The sequence below is a fragment of the Phacochoerus africanus genome, chromosome 1, assembly GCF_016906955.1.
Source record: "Phacochoerus africanus isolate WHEZ1 chromosome 1, ROS_Pafr_v1, whole genome shotgun sequence".
Classification (NCBI taxonomy): Eukaryota; Metazoa; Chordata; class Mammalia; order Artiodactyla; family Suidae; genus Phacochoerus; species Phacochoerus africanus.
Genome location: NC_062544.1, coordinates 95431151 through 95447568, shown reverse-complemented (window position 1 = coordinate 95447568; position 16418 = coordinate 95431151). Strand labels below are relative to the sequence as shown.

General features: G+C 44.1%; 1 protein-coding gene across 1 annotated transcript in view; it reads right to left on the bottom strand.

The window, feature by feature from the left end:
* Positions 1-16418, bottom strand: part of LOC125110381 (transcriptional activator somA-like) — a 220236-nt gene that overhangs the window by 200762 nt on the left and 3056 nt on the right. The window contains exons 2-5 of the mRNA XM_047751696.1: positions 16226-16364; positions 15940-16165; positions 15602-15858; positions 14769-15010 (exon numbers count right to left, since the gene is read on the bottom strand). Of these exons, the coding sequence (XP_047607652.1) occupies positions 14769-15010; positions 15602-15858; positions 15940-16165; positions 16226-16364 (864 nt within the window). The remainder of the gene's footprint in view (positions 1-14768; positions 15011-15601; positions 15859-15939; positions 16166-16225; positions 16365-16418) is intronic.

Here is a 16418-nt window from a genome sequence, read left to right as displayed (position 1 = left end):
TGGAGCAAATGCCCCAAAGCCCTTTCAACAGTGACAGCTGATGGAATTTCCGTTGTGGCTCAGCAGTAACAAATCCGACTAGTATCCATGAGGACACAGGTTCGATTCCTGGCCCTGCTCAGTGGGTGGGGGATCCTGCATTGCTGTGGCTGTGGTGTGGTGTAGGTCATCAGCTACAGCTCCAATTCAATCCCTAGCCTGGGAACTTCCATATGCCACAGGTGTGGCCCTAAAAATAAAAAAAAAAAAAAACATTAAAAAATAAAATAAAATAAACAGTGATAGCTGAGAGTCTGTAAGGGTCCGAGGTATAGGTATCCTGCCATGTAATGGCAAACTATTCCAATTTACCTGGGACCCAGGATTTCCTGGGATGGAGCAAGTTGAACCCCCTGCTGGTAACTCAATCCTCACAGTGCTCGGGTGTGGGAAGGGGGCTTCACTGCCACTACTGAGAAGAGAATTCCAACCAAAGTCTTCAGAGGGTTTGCCCAAGGTCCTCACACTTGGGACAAAACTGGGATTTGGACTGAGCTCTGATTCCCAGCGATTAACCCTCTGGGTACCCACAGCACCACAATTTTGCTGAGAAAGATGGACAATCCTTGGGTCCTGATGTGTAGATGAACACCTCAACCCTTCCATATCTCTGGAGAATTCTCACTTTTCCACCTTGGGAAATCAGTAGGATTTTTTTTCAGGACTGAACTAAAACTGGAAGCACTCTTTTGCCCTAAACTCAATGTCCTGATTTGCATGTCGATAGCAGCAGTATTATTTCACCCAGGGCTGCTTCCACAACACCCATGGCAGTGGTAAGGGTCTGGGCTGGAAAACTAAGGAAAATCTGCCTCCAAGAACAGGCTTTGAGTCACACCTGGCGAAGTCAGGCAGACTTGAATTTAAGTCCTTGCTCTGCCATATCCTCACTGTGTGGCCTTGGGGCTAATAATAGTTATTTTGCAGGACTGCTGCAGAGCCTGGAATGAGATGACCCTGTGCGAATCCACCTTCTTCCATGATTGGCACAGGATAAACGCCCCGTAAATGTTAGCTCACCATCAACCCCCAAGAAAAGAAACTCAGAATGCCTCTTGCTTTGTATTCTCCTCAAACTTCAACCAAGGTTTCTGAAGCCTAAAGTAATGTGAAAATAAAAGAGTGTATCATTAGTAAGAATACAGACAACCTGATGTTTTGAAAATAGCTCAAAGTTTTGAACAGGCTTTTCACTAAAGAAACATGTAGATGCCAAATAGGCACAGAAGATGTTCAACATCATTAGTTAACAGGGAAATACAAACTAAAGCCACAATAAAACATCATTACACACCTACTAGAATGGCAAAATTAAAGATACTGGTAGTACCAAGTGTTGACAGTGACATGGAGCAACTGGAATTCTCACACACTGATGGGGGGAATGCATGGTCTCAGGACATTTTGAACAGCTGATTTTGAAAACAGATTGGCTGCTTCTTATAAAGTTAAACATCCTTACCAAACAATCCAGCAGTCCCATTCCAAGGAATTCACCGAAGAGAAATGAAAATATATGGTACACACACACATTGTGTGTGTGTGTGTGTGTGTGTGTGTGTGTGCATGTGTGTGTGTGTCTCAAAGCTTTATTCATAAAGGCCAAAATTCTTAAAAGAACCCAAATTTTCATCCCGTTTGGGGTGATAGCTACACAGGTGTGTGCATTTGTCAAAACTCACTGAACTGTACTTTAAAAGGGTGAATTTTAGATTGGATAAAGAAGTTATATGTATACACAACAGAATACTACTGAACCATAAAAAAGAAAACAAATGACATTTGCAGCAACATGGGTAGACCTAGAGATTAGCATACTAAGTGAAGTCAGACAGAGAAAGACATATGATATCACTTATATGTGAAATATAAAATACCACACAAATCAGCACATCTATGAAACAAAAAGAGACTCACAGACTTTAAAAACAAACTTATCGTTACTTAATATTATGGGGAAAGGTCAGTGGGGGAGGATAAATTAGGAGTTTGGGATTAACACATACACACTATAAATAAAATAGATTAAAAATATGGACTTGCTGTATAGCACAGGGAGCCATACTCAGTATTCCGTAATAACCCATATGGGAAAAGAATCTGAAAAAGAATGTATACATGTATATGCATAACTGAATCACTTTGCTGTATGCCTGAAACCAACAATACTGTAAAGCAACTATACTCCAATATAACATAAAAATTAAATTATAAAAACAAAGGCTTCCCTATTCTGAAATAAATTCTATTTATTTGTTCTTTTTTGTGCCTATATGTCCTTTATTCATGCCATGATATAACATCCTCTTCTTGTCACACAATAAATAGGAATTAATTCTATTTCTGTCACCTTGCTTCCTTTTAAATGTACTGATCCATGAAATTTCCCCATCAGGGAGCCTTCTTGGGCCATGGAAACAGGCTCAGACCTCTACTCTGAACCTCCTCTTTATGAGAGAGCATCCAAACCTCCTGCCCCGCCGTCATGTGGCCTCCACGAGAAATATACCCCCAGCGATGCCTCCAGAGATCCAAGGATGAGCTTCTGAATCCTTCTCAGCTTTTCTGACCATGGACACACTACTGACATTCTCAACATTCCCTCCCTGTGCATGTGGCTCCCATTCCCACCTCTCTGCTGGCCCTCAGCTCCTCAGAGCATCAGGAAGCATGGGTGTGCTTCCTCCTTGAACCTGTGGGTGTCTCTCATTCAGTTTTGCAATCCCAGCATCTAAGGAAGTGCCTGATGTGCTGAATGGACATGTCGAGGCAGGACTCCACAGACCTGCTCTTCCCTGGGTACCACTGTGTGCCAGCATGGTGCTGGGATACTGGGGCCCAGGAATGAAGAGCTTACCCCCAACTGCACTCAGTGAAAACACACAGCCCAGGGCACCTCCTTCTGCAGGATGTAAGGTCCAAATATGAGGACAGATATACCTTGACATGGAGATTCAAAGTCAAAAAACAACTGCAGGGATTTGAGGAGGAAGCCAAGCTGCTTGAATTTAGGGTCAGATGAAAAAACATTAATAAATTCATACTAATAGACATGAGAGTTCCACAGAAGGTCTACATTTGAAAACATCAGGGAACAATCACGATGCTCAGATTACCTGCTCAGCAGATGTGAAATGTATCATTCATTTCATTTTATAAGTGGGGAAACTTATAAAATTTGAATTTCTGAAGCAGACACCCTGTCTTAGGCTCAAGGGCTTTCAAGGGCCTGCTCTGCACTTGGGTGAATCGCTTGTCAGTGGGCCTCAATTTTCTAACCTGTAAAAATGAGGGGGGTGGCGGTTCAGATTCAGCAGGCCATGTATCCCAATCTGGTTTCCTAACTCTAGGAGTTACATGGCAAATCAGAACAAGAGGCAAGTCCTCTGCTCCCCTCTTCTTGTGCATAAGCAACAAATTTATACCATTTTCTCTGTATTCTTTCTTTTCAAACAGTAGGAGATGAATGTGAAAAAATATTCAGGTTCTTGGATAAATTCATTGTCTGTCTCTGCCTGGTTCTCTTCCTTTTGCTTTCCCTCTATTCCTATTTCTCTCTTTTTTTTCTTTTTTTGGCTTTTTAGGGCCACATCCATAGCATATGGAGGTTCCCAGGCTAGGAGTCAAATCAGAGCTACAGCTGCCAGCCTAAGCCACAGCCACAGCCACAGTAACTCCAGATCTGAGCAGCATCTGCAACCTACACCACAGCTCACAGCAACACCAAATCCTTAATAGACCAAGCAAGGCCAAACCAGGGATCGAACCCTCATCCTCATGAATACTAGTTGGATTCGTTTCCACTGAGCCAGGACAGGAAACCTCCTCTCTTCTTTTCTTCTCTCCTTGCTTCCTCTCCTAATCCCCATTATCCCTTGAAAAGAAATGAGACTGGTTGTTCTGCCCTAATATCCATTCACTTTGGTCTGGTAACAGTATTAACTCCCCCAGGAATTCTACCCCTTCCAAAGGATACAATTTGCCAGAATCTTCACTGTGGATGACTACTGTCCCTTGATTAAGAAGCAGATGTCAGATCCTAGCCAGGTCAGTTAGTTACCCTTCCATGGACTCTGCTCATAGGCAGAGTAGATAGAAAGGAAGACAAAAAAAAGGGTCAGAATTTATTTTTTTATGAAAGAGACTGTTCATCACTTTCTTCTACTGAGATCTTCTAAGATTCCCTAGCTTTTCCCCAAAACCAGTTTTATCATTTTTCCTTTAATTCTGTGATTACCTTACACCTTTACAATAAGATACCTTCCTACTCAAATTAAGCTCAGTTTCTTTTCCTTTTTTTTTTGTCTTTTTGTCTTTTTGCCTTTTCTAGGGCTGCACCTGTGGCATAAGGAGTTTCCCAGGCTAGGGGTCTAATCGGAGCTGTAGCCACCGGCCTTCACCAAAGCCAGAGCAACGTGGGATCTGAGTGGTGTCTGCAACCTACACCACAGCTCACAGCAATGCCAGATCCTTAACCCACTGAGCAATGCCAAAGATCAAACTCACAACCTCAAGGTTCCTAGTCAGATTTGTTAGCCACCAAGCCACGACGGGAATTCCTAGGTCAGTTTCTGTTGCTTGCAACCAAAGAACCCTAAAGGATACAATATTTTAACTCAACCATTTTAAAAAAAAATAGATTAAAAAAAATTTTTTTGGCTGTGCCTGTAGCATACAGAAGTTCCTGGGCCAGGGACTGAACCTATGCAACAGCAGTAACCCAAGCCTCTGCAGTGACAATGCCAGATTCTTAACCCACTGCAGCACAGGAGAACTCCTCAACCATTTTTAAGTTATAAAATTTGCCACCTAGTTCTTTTTTTTTTTTTTGCTTTTTAGGGCCACATCCAAAGCATATGGAAGTTCCCAGGCTAGGGGTACAATCAGACTACAGGTGCCGGCCTACACCACAGCCACAGCAACATCAGATCTAAGCGGTGTCTGTGACCTATACCACAGCTCACAGTAACGCCAGATCCTTAATCCACTGAGCAAAGCCGCGATGGAATCTGCAACTCATGGTTGCTAGTCAGATTTGTTTCCTCTGCGCCACAATGGGAATTCCTACCACCTCCTTCTAATAAGTCACAAAAATAATGTGTCAAAGCAGGATAATCCATTTGCTTTATTAATGTCTTGCATATATGGGCTTCCCTTCCTGGTCCTCCTCAGCTTTCTTGTTGAGAGAAGAACAGTCCATTGACAAGTCAGGATGAAGGATAATTCTTCCCTAATATCCTGCCCGCCAGGAAGATACCTGGGACTATCTTAAGCACACAGGGCCAATGAGCCCTGAGTCATCCCAATGAGCACCAACCTGGTTTGATTGTAAAACTGTGTGTCTGCATCATTTCTAGCTCCACAACCCTCTGGGAATCTGAAAATTCTAGGTGGACTTGGCCCCAACTCATTCTCTTCTTGAGAACCCTGGACCACAAAAGTAATAACAACCATCACAATTATTATTACTAACAATCACTAAGCAGTCAGTAGCTATGAAGCAGTGAATCAAAAACTTTCCATGTTTTATCTCATTCAAGTCACATAATAACCACAGGGGGTGGGTGCTATAATGATCCTATTTTACAGATGAAGGGGCTGATATATGGAAAGCTTAGGACCTGCTCTGAGGTCAGTAGCTAGTGAAAGACACAGCCAAGACCAAAGGTGGTCTTTCTGACATCACCCTTCATCAGAGAGCCAACACTCTTATTCCAGGGACATCCTGCCTAATGTGGACAAGGCTCTGCTTCTGTGCTGGAAATCAGAGTTGACCTGTTGAGCACAATCCAGAAAGGAAAGGGCTTCCATTATCTTTCAGGCCAGGAACAAACACCCAAGGGGTTAGGCATCAAAGTGAACTGTCTTGATTTTATCCATCGCCTTTTCTCCTCTTGAGACTCTGCTGTCCTCTGTGTACTGACAAACCCTATGTAACCTGGAGCGGGAATGTTTTTCAGGACAAAATAAAAAAGAAGACTATCACTCCCCATGAGTTAATAGCACTCAAGAGCTCTGCCCAAGGTCTCACTCCCACAGGGCTCACTGCAGCACAGGGCAGAGCCAGGGACCTTAGCTGCCGATTTCACTGCTGCTCCTGCCCACCAGGAAAAGGGCGAAGAGTTAACCTGAAGCTAAATTTGGCTCTCAAATACTCTCTCATACAGTCTTTCAGGTTAAAAAAAAAAGAAAAAAGAGAGTCTTAAGTTTTAGGAAGATAGAATGAAAAACACCAAGAGGTTTCTTACACACTCACTCAACAAAAACTGGGCAGTATTATACCTATGTTAATTTCTTTATTGTGCAATACAGGCCATGACTAAATAGGATGTGAACATTAGGGGGAGGTGGGTAAAGGGTATCCAGGTACTCCGTGTCTTACCTTTGCAACTTTTCTATAAACTTACAATTATTACAAGATAAAAGCCTGGGCAACCACAAATCAAAATGGAACATTACATTCACAAAAACTGAAAAGAAAAGCACTCAAGCATAAAATAAATGGAAAGCATCCAACCAAAAAAAGAAAGGAAGAAAAGAGAAACATAGAATCAACTGGAAAACAAGGTTTAAAATAGCAATAAATACATATCTATCAATAATCACCTTAAATGTCAATGGACTGAATCCTACAATCAAAAGACACAAAGTGGCAGACTGGTTAAAAAAGCAAAAACCTACAATCTCCTGTCTATAAGAGACTCACTTTGTGGCAAAGGACACATACAGATTGAAAGTGAGGGGATGAGAAAAGATATCTCATGCCAACAGACAAGACAGGAAAGCAGGAGTTGCAATACTCATATCAGACAAAATTTTAAAATTAAGGCCAGGGAGTTCCCGTCGTGGTGCAGTGGTTAACGGATCCGACTAGGAACCTTGAGGTTGGGGGTTTGGTCCCTGCCCTTGCTCAGTGGGTTAAAGATACGGCGTTGCCATGAGCTGTGGTGAAGGTTGCAGACGCGGCTCGGATCCCGTGTTGCTGTGGCTCTGGCGTAGGCCAGTGGCTACAGCTCCAATTGGACCCCTAGCCTGGGAACCTCCATATGCCACGGGAGCGGCCCAAGAAATAGCAAAAAAACAAAAAAAAATAAATAAATAAATAAATAAATAACAGGTCACTATTTAATGGTAAAAGGATCCATTTAAGAAGAGAATATTATAATCGTCAATATATATGCCCCTAATATAGGAGCACCCAGATACCTCCAACAAATACTAACAGACATAAAAGGAGAAAAGGATGGGAATACAATCATAGTAGGAGAATTTAACACCCCACTCATATCAATGGACAGATCCTCTAGTCAGAAAATCAATAAGGCAACAGAGATCCTAAATGACACAGTAGAAAAGTTAGACTTAATCGACATTTTCAGGACATTACATCCAAAAAAATCTTAATACACATTCTTCTCAAGTGCACATGGAATATTCTCAAGGATAGATCACATCCTGGGGCACAAAGTTAACCTCAATGATTTTAAGAGTATAGAAATTATTTCAAGTATCTTCTCTGACCACAATGGCATGAAACTAGAAATCAATCACAGGAAAAGAATATTATAATCATCAATATATATGTCCCCAATATAGGAGCAAAAACCTACAAACCTAATATAGGAGAAAAAACACTACATGGAGACTAAAAAACATGCTACTAAAAAACCAGTGGGTCAATGAGGAAATTAAGAAGGAAATCAAAAAATACCTCGAGACAAATGATAATGAAGACACAACCACTCCAAATCAGTGCTCAAAAAGCAGTGCTCAAAGGGATGCTGCAAAAGTAGTGCTCAGAGAGAAATTCATATCAATAGAGGCCTTCCTCAAAAAAGAAGAAAAATCTCAAATCGACAACTTAACCCAACACGTAAATGAAATAGGAAAAAAAGAACAAACAAAACCTAAAGTCAGCAGAAGGAAGGAAATCATAAAGATCAGAGAGGAAATCAATAAAATAGAGATTCGAAAAACAATAGGAAAAAATAAATTAAACCAAGAACTGGTTCCTTGAAAAGGTAAACAAAATTGACAAAGTCTTGGTGGCCAGACTCACCAAGAAGAGGAGAGAAAAAGCCCTAATAAACAAAATAAATGAAAAAGGAGAAGTCACAACGGATATTACAGAAATACAAAAAACCATGAGAGAACACTATGAACAGTGGTATGCCAATAAATTGCACAACCTAGAAGAAATGGACAACTTTCTAGAGATGTCAGCATGCCAAAACTGAATCAAGAAGAAATACATCAACTGAACAGACCAATCACTAGAAATGAAATTGAATATGTCATAAAAATACTCCATACAAATAAAAGTGCAGGACCAGACGGCTTCACAGGTGAATTCTACCAAGCATACGAAGAGGAATTTATACCCATTCCCTTTAAACTTTTTCAAAAGGGTGAAGAAGAAGGAACACTCCCAAAGACATGCTATGATGCTACCATCAGCCTAATACCAAAACCAGACAAAGATAACCCCAAAAAAGAAAACTACAGGCCAATATCTCTCATGAATATAGACACAAAAACTCTCAATGAAATTTTAGCCATCTGAATCCAACAGTATATAAAAAAGATCATACACCACGACCAGGTGGGATTCATCCCAGGATCACAAGGATGGTTCAACATACACAAACCAATCAATGTCATACACCACATTAACAAAAGAAAAGTCAAAAACTACATGATCATCTCAATAGATGCAGAAAAAGCAGTTGACAAAGTCCAACATCCATTCATGATCAAAACTCTTACCAAAGGGGGTACAGAGGGAACATACCTGAGCATAATCAAGGCCACTTATGACAAACCCACAGCAAATATAATACTCAATGGAGAAAAGCTGAAAGCCTTCCCCCTAAAATCTGGAACAAGACAAGGATGCCCACTCTCACCACTGTTTTTCAACATAGAACTGGAAGTCCCAGACACAGCAATCAGACAAACAAAAGAAATAAAAGGTATCCTAATAGGAAGAGAAGACACAAAACTGTCACTGTATGCAAACGACATGATACTATACACAGAAAACCCTCAAGACTCAACCTGAAAACTACTCAAACTGATCAATAAATTCAGCAAAGTAGCAGGATATAAGATTCACATTCAGAAATCAGTCGCATTTCTGTATACTAACAACGAAATATTAGAAAAGGAATACAAAAATACGATACCTTTTAAAATGCACCCCCAAAAATCACATACCTGGCAATACACCTGACCAAGGAGGTGAAAGACTTATATGCCAAGAACTATGAAACATTAATCAAGGAAATGAAAGCAGAAACAAAGAAATGGAAAGATATTCCATGCTCCTGGGTTGGAAAAACTAATATTGTAAAAATGGCCATCCTACCCAAAGCAATCTACAGATTCAATGCAATCCCTATCAAATTACCCAGGACATTTTTCACAGAACTAGAACAAACAATCCAAAAATTTATATGGGAACCACAAAAGACCCAGAATTGCCAAAGCAATCCTGAGGAACAAAAACCAACCAGGAGGCATGACTCTCCCAGACTTCAGGCAATTTTACAAAGCCACAGCAACCGAGATAGTGTGGAACTAGCACCAAAACAGAGACAGACAGACAGACAAATGGAACAGAATAGAGAACCTAGGAATAAAACTCAGACACCTCTGGTCAATTAATCCTGGACAAAGGAGCCAAGAACATAAAAGGGGAAAAGGACAGTCTTTTCAGCAAGCATTGCTGGGAGACCTGGACAGCTGCATGCAAATCAGTGAAACTAGAACACACCCCTCACACCAAGCACAGAAATAACTCAAAATGGCTTAAAGACTTAAATATAAGACAAGACACCATCAAACTCCTGGAAGAGAACATAGGCAAAACATTCTCTGACATCAACTTTACAAATGTTTTCTCAGGTCAGTCTCCCAAAGCAACAGAAATGAAAGCAAAAATAAACCAATGGGACCTAACCAAACTGACAAGCTTTTGCACACCAAAGGAAAGCAAAAAGAAAACAACAAGGCAGCTTACAGAATGGGAGAAAATAGTGTCAAATGATGCTACTGACAAGGGTTTCATCTCTAAAATATACAAGCAATTTATACAGCTCAACAGCAAAAAAGCCAATCACCCAACTGAAAAATGGGCAAAAGACCTGAATAGACCTTTCTCCAAAGAAGATATACAGGTGGTCAACAAGCACATGAAGAAATGCTCAGCATCTCTGATTATTAGAGAAATGCAAATCGAAACAACTATGAGGTACCACCTCACACCAGTCAGAATGGCCATCATTAATAAGTCCACAAATAAATGCTGGAGAGGGTGTGGAGAAAAGGGAACCCTCTTGCACTGTTGGTGGGAATGTACCTTAGAAAACTATGCATAGAACTACCATATGACCCCGCAATCCCACTCTTGGGAATATATCTGGAGAAAACTTTCCTTGAAAAAGACACATGCAGCCACATGTTCATTGCAGCACCATTCACAATAGCCAAGACAGGGAGAAAACCCAAATGTCCATCGACAGACGAGTGGTTTAGTCAAATGTGGTATATATACACAATGGAATATACTCCGCCATAAAAAAGAACAAAATAATGCCCTTTGCAGCAACATAGATGGAACTAGAAACTCCCATCCTGAGTGAAGTAAGTCAGAAAGAGAAGGACAAATACCACATGACATCACTTATATCTGGTATCTAATATACAGCACAAATGAACCTTTCCACAGAAAAGAAACTCATGGACTTGCAGACTAGACTTGTGGTTGCCCAGAGGGAGGGGGAGGGAGTGGGGTGTTTGGGGAGCTTGGGGTTAACAGATGCAGTCTATTGCCTTTGGAATGGATTAGCAATGAGATCCTGCTGTATAGCACTAGGAACTATGTCTAATCACTTGTGATGAATCTATACATGTATGTGTAAACGGGTTGCCACAGTAGAAAATTGACAGAACATTTAAACCAGCTATAATGGAAAAAATTAAAATTATAAAAAACAAAAAACCATAAAATAAAAGCCTTTTAAAAATGGACTAGATAAGAAACTCTTTCCAGCATCTTCTGTGAGACTGATCGCTTAGGGCAGCATTTCTGGTGGGATGCAGTCAGATAAGAATTCTCAGTCATGTCCATCAATGAAGCATCATTGGCACCAACAGCACAGGGTCTTTCCAGCCCCACCTCACAAGAACATATCTTTCAAACTACGGCTTAAATGAGAGCTGAACCAAAAAGAAAGTTTGGTCATGATATCTTACAGCTATGCCATAAACATACACTTCTTTAAGAAAACAGCACAGTCAATAGTGGGGTGTAAGTGAAAGAGAGTGAGAAGTGGGGGGAGAGGTGGAGGCAGAAAAATGGAGATTACAGACAAGAATCATTTATACATTTGCATCACTCACCTGGAATCAGATAAAGAATGCACACATTTGGGAAAGCAATTTGATACCAAAAATGTGTAAGAAAGTGAGGTGTTAGTCCTCAACACAAAGGACTTTTTAAAAACATTTCCAAACCAAGTTCCTGAACTATACTTCTCCAAGGGTTATTTAGCACAAACAATACATTTTAGAATGGTTTTAAAACTCACTAAAAGGATGGAATATTATGGTCTAAGGAAACTCTGCAAGAAAGCTTTCAGGATGGTCCAGTCCAGGGTTGAGAAGGCATTTGAGATTTGGAGATCTCTTACACAAGGAGGGTGACCATTTAATCTTCATCTGGAAGACTGGAAGAAAATCCTGACCAGGTTAAGAAAGCTCTTTTCAGATATGAGGAACAAGTTCTTGAGGTCATGGGTGAGGAAATATCCCACAAGGTCCCTACACAGGGCTGCTGTATTGTCTCTGGATGTCATCGCAAGGAGAGGTGACTGCCTTTCAGAGGGTCTAGGATAAGTCTGCCTTAAAGCCCAGGGAAGGAAGAGATGGTTGATTTGGGGTCTTCTCCAATTTGTGGAATCAATGCCTTCATGGCAAGTGGCTACTGTACCATTTCTCTGAAGAGTATTTGCTAGCAAGGGACCAGTCTTATTACTCTATGAACAGAAAGTGCCAGTTATGTCATAAAACCCTGGAGTAAAAAAATCCCTTGACCTATCGAGTTTTCTAACCTTTTTTCCTCCTTCAGAGACTTTCTAAGGACATATGACTATGAACCTGCAATTTAGGAGACAAGCTGATCTGGCACTAGCTCCAATTTCTTTTCCAGGAAGACAACTGGGTAAATTTATGAGAAAATAAACTCATGGCCCCAAACCAGAATCAGAAAAAAAAAAAATGCTGTTCCTCCCCTGACACTTTGGGGGTGGGGTGGGAGGAGGAATATCCATTGGGGTTCTATTTACAATACCCTTGCTGGGGGGGTTATTATTTAAGATAAATAATACAGTATTTCAAATTCGTTTTTTATTATACACATGAATGAGGAGCAAACCCAATGGTCCAATACATTAATACATTTGTGCATTACCGTGATCATCTCCCCAACTTTATCCCACACAGCTTGATTCCAGTTTGTCTTCTATTTTAGTAGAATCATTTGATCAGACACCCAAAGGCCTTCCCACTAATGAAACTAGGATTTGCTAAGAAAAATCAATGTAAAACATGCCTTAGTAGCCACAAAGACGGAAAGAGTTATTAAAGTCTGAGACACAGCAACCAACCTCAAACTCTCAGAGCAACCAGGAGGACAGTAGCAGAAATAAGCAAAGGGTTAACGCAGCTGATTTCTGGGTGAAGGGATGGGTGCAACATAATTTTTTCAGGCAAACACCTGGAGGGAAAAAAGTATCTTGTTTCCACCTCAAGAAACTGAAGGCATAGAGAAAGCAAATCACATCTGTGGAATACTCAATTATCTGAACATGCTAATTAAGGAAATGTCATCAACCCACTTTCAGTCCTCCTTTCACCTGCTGTAGTATTTGTCAGGCACTGGCTTCCTCGGTCCTCACAAATGGCAGAAACATCAGACAGTCTGGTGTATAAAAGGAAAACAAATAAGCACAGATTTTTGCTGATGACAGGAATTTCTTCTTCTCTGGGCCTATGAACCAACAACGTGCAAATGACAGCACTGGCTGTATGTTTTTAATTATTCCCCACACCTCTTTTGCAAAGGAGACTTAAAGTTCAATTGGATAATAGGACGCTCAGTTATGGTTATTTCACAAAACTGAGCACAGTCATTTAAAATAGTAAATATGCAGTCATGACAGCATTAAATATTCATGAAATCAAATGTGACTAAAAAAGCCGAGGATGTTAGAATATTAAAATTCCTCACAGTTTCACAATGTAAATCTTGTATGCATCACCCCATACAAGTCCGGTCTAGAGTGTGTTCCAATACCAGTTCCTTGATAGCATGCCATTTAAGTTACAATATTGATTTTCGTAGATAAACAACAATCTTTAGCTCAATATCAAAATGCAAAACAATTTTGATGATTTGCAAATACCATCCTGTTAAGGTGAGCCTGTCTCCAAGTACAGAGAGTCAATACTCAGGGTGATGCGTTCTGGATGTATGTTTAGACTATTTGCACCTTGGGAAAGGTCCAACAGAAACCAAGGCAATCTCCCAGGAGCGGCGCGTCATGACTCGCAATTCTTTCCTAACCAGGAACCAACAGTGGCTGTTTCTCGAGCACTTCCTTAAGTGAGCCTGAGTGAGAAAGTATTTCCACTGACTCCTTTTGGGTTTCTATATTCTGATTTGTTGAACCAACTTCCCCCCAACATTCGCAGCCAGTTTCAAAATGTATTAACAAATCCTTCCCCCCAACATTCGCAGCCAGTTTCAAAATGTATTAACAAATCCAAGTATATGCTCTATAGAGACACAACTGACCAACACTAGCATCCACAAAACTCAACTCCAAGCGTGAACGGGGGCCGGGGAGAGGAGAAATCCGGACTCACAGACAAAGCTGCAAGAAGTACACTCTAAGAATATTACCAAGGCATTATTTCCTATGCCATTTCCTCTACTTTACAATTTTCTCAACAGAAGAAACATCAGCATCAGAGAACGGCACGTGAGCCATTTCTTCCCGGAGCCCTATTACCTGAGGAATTCCTCTCTCCGCTGCCAGTAGCCGCTATCTCCTGGTCTACAATGACACAGCAGGGCCACGAAAGATTTCCACGGCTCACCTGATGCCAGGCACCTGGTCCCTGCCCCGCTGAGAGAAGCAGGAGGATGCCAGGGGAGGAGCAGGACCTCCAGCTTAGAGCTGGGTGAGGCAGCGCTTTCCATTCTGCAAAAGAGCCAAACTTTGCTCCCATTGTTGCCATCTTTAGGTTCCTGTCACCTCCCTTCAAGGAGTCTGAGAAGCCACTTGACAGCTCCTGTTTCCCCTTGACCTAGATCATCCAAATAAGCCTTAGTGATAGGGTGCAGGCAAGCAAAGGTCTCTCCATCCTGCTCTCCCGAGGCGCTGTGCTCTACCCAGCATCACAGCGCAAGCACCAGAAGACTTTTCTCTGCACATAACACTGGATACTGAAACCCGGACAGACTTCTGTACACGCCTTCCCCTTCGGAAAGTAGCGGTCGCCCATCGATTCCCTTCAATCTCACGCTTTCCCCACATCTGCAACCCCCGCCACCACACAGGCGAGGGAACAGGGTGGGGGAGAGAAGGGGTTAAGTGACAGCCGCTACAAGAGCGCCTTGGTTTGGTTCAAAAGGTGTCACAGAGCCAACGAGGTGGACCTACCTTGCTCTCTCCCTTCTCGCTGTCAGGTCTCGCCTCGGGATCAGGATCGTCGCTATCCTCCGTGCCCGCGCTCTCGCCGGGCGGTTCATCCGGAGCCGGCTGCTGCGGCGGCGGCGGGGGCTGGGGCTGGGGCTGGGGCGGCTGTGGCGGCGCTTGGCAGGCTCCGCCAGCCCCCTGGGAGCGGGGGATGGGATCCTCGCGCGGAGAAACTCCCTCAACATCCATCTCCATCTTCCCATTCACTGGAGGGCAAGACAAAAGCGGAGCGCAGACTTGGCAGCAGCGCCCGGCAGCGGCTCAGCTGCCGGCGGCACGCATGGCTCACCGAGGAGGGGCCGCCTCCCGCGCGCCCTCCCTCCCGCCAGCCTTCGCCCGCGCGCCCCGCAGCTCCGCTCGCCGCTCGGCTCGGGCACCGGCGGCGCTTGGGCCGGGGAGCGCGAGCGGCGGGTGGCCGCGCGCCCTTGGAGCGGTGGCCTTCGGGCGCCCCCGGCAGTCCCGCTAAGCCGAGCGCATCCCGCCGGCGGCGGCGATGACGCCTCCCAGCCGCGCGCCCAGCCCAGGGGCCGCCGGGGGACTCGTTGCTCAGCCCGGCCTCCCCATCCTTGTCGCTTTCCAGCCTCTCTGGGGACCCCTCGGCTTCTCCCCACCCCTCCCCCTCCGAACAAAGTTACTGGAAGAACAATCGCACCGCCGGGACCAGCCTGCGAAACTGACAGGAGTAGGGCAGGTCTGGTGTAAGTGAAATCCACCACCCCGCCTGGCAACCAGGCGCCGACCCCTAACCCCTGTCCTCTCCCGACGCAGAGCAGCCGAGGGAGGCAGGGCTCTCCCACCCGTGCCAGGCGCCAGCAAAGCTCTGGAAGGAGAAGAGCCAGCGGAGGGCCCCGGCCGGTGACGCCCCCGCCTTATAACGCCGGGCGACCCCTTTCGCCAAGCCAGCCTTGTTCCCCCTCTCACGCTCCCTCCCGCGGCCGCGCGTGTCCCCAGGGTCACCCCTCCCGCGCGCGAGAGTGCATCCCCGCGTTCCCGCGCCACCGCGGCCCCGCGCCGCAGCGCCGGCGCCGGAGGACGAGGACCAAGGAGGCGGTGGCTAAGGCCAGGCAGGAAGTCCACCTACCCTCGCCGCGGGCCCGGGGACTGGCGGACACGGGGAAGGGGTGGGGCCCCGCACCCTGGGAGAGAAGGCGAGGCTCGCGGCACGCCCGAGTTTGGCGTAAGGGGCGGCAGCTGAGTGTCGGAGGCGGGGGGAGTGCCAGGAGGTCGCGCCCAGGCATCGGCTTGGGGGAGTGCCCCGTGAGCGCCAGTTCCCGGCGCTAGAAGGGCGTCCTCAGCCGGGCCAGGTTCCAGGAGCTGCGGGCGGGGAAGCCCGAGCCACGCGGATAACTGCGTCTGTAAATCTAGATAAGAGAGATGGGGAGGACAAGGATAGACTTGGGAATTCTTCGATCGAGGCTCACCGACAATCAGGTGATTCGAGTGACTTCTAAATTTAACACGACTTGGTCTTGGGGAGTTGCTTACAACTTCACGGGAACTGTTACAGCGATTCTGGATGCCCAAGAGGGACCTTCCAACAGCTCTGGAGAGAAACTGTGGCTTATTAAGAACACGTTTAATATTAAATAGAGCCCATTGTTCTGGGCTTTGAAT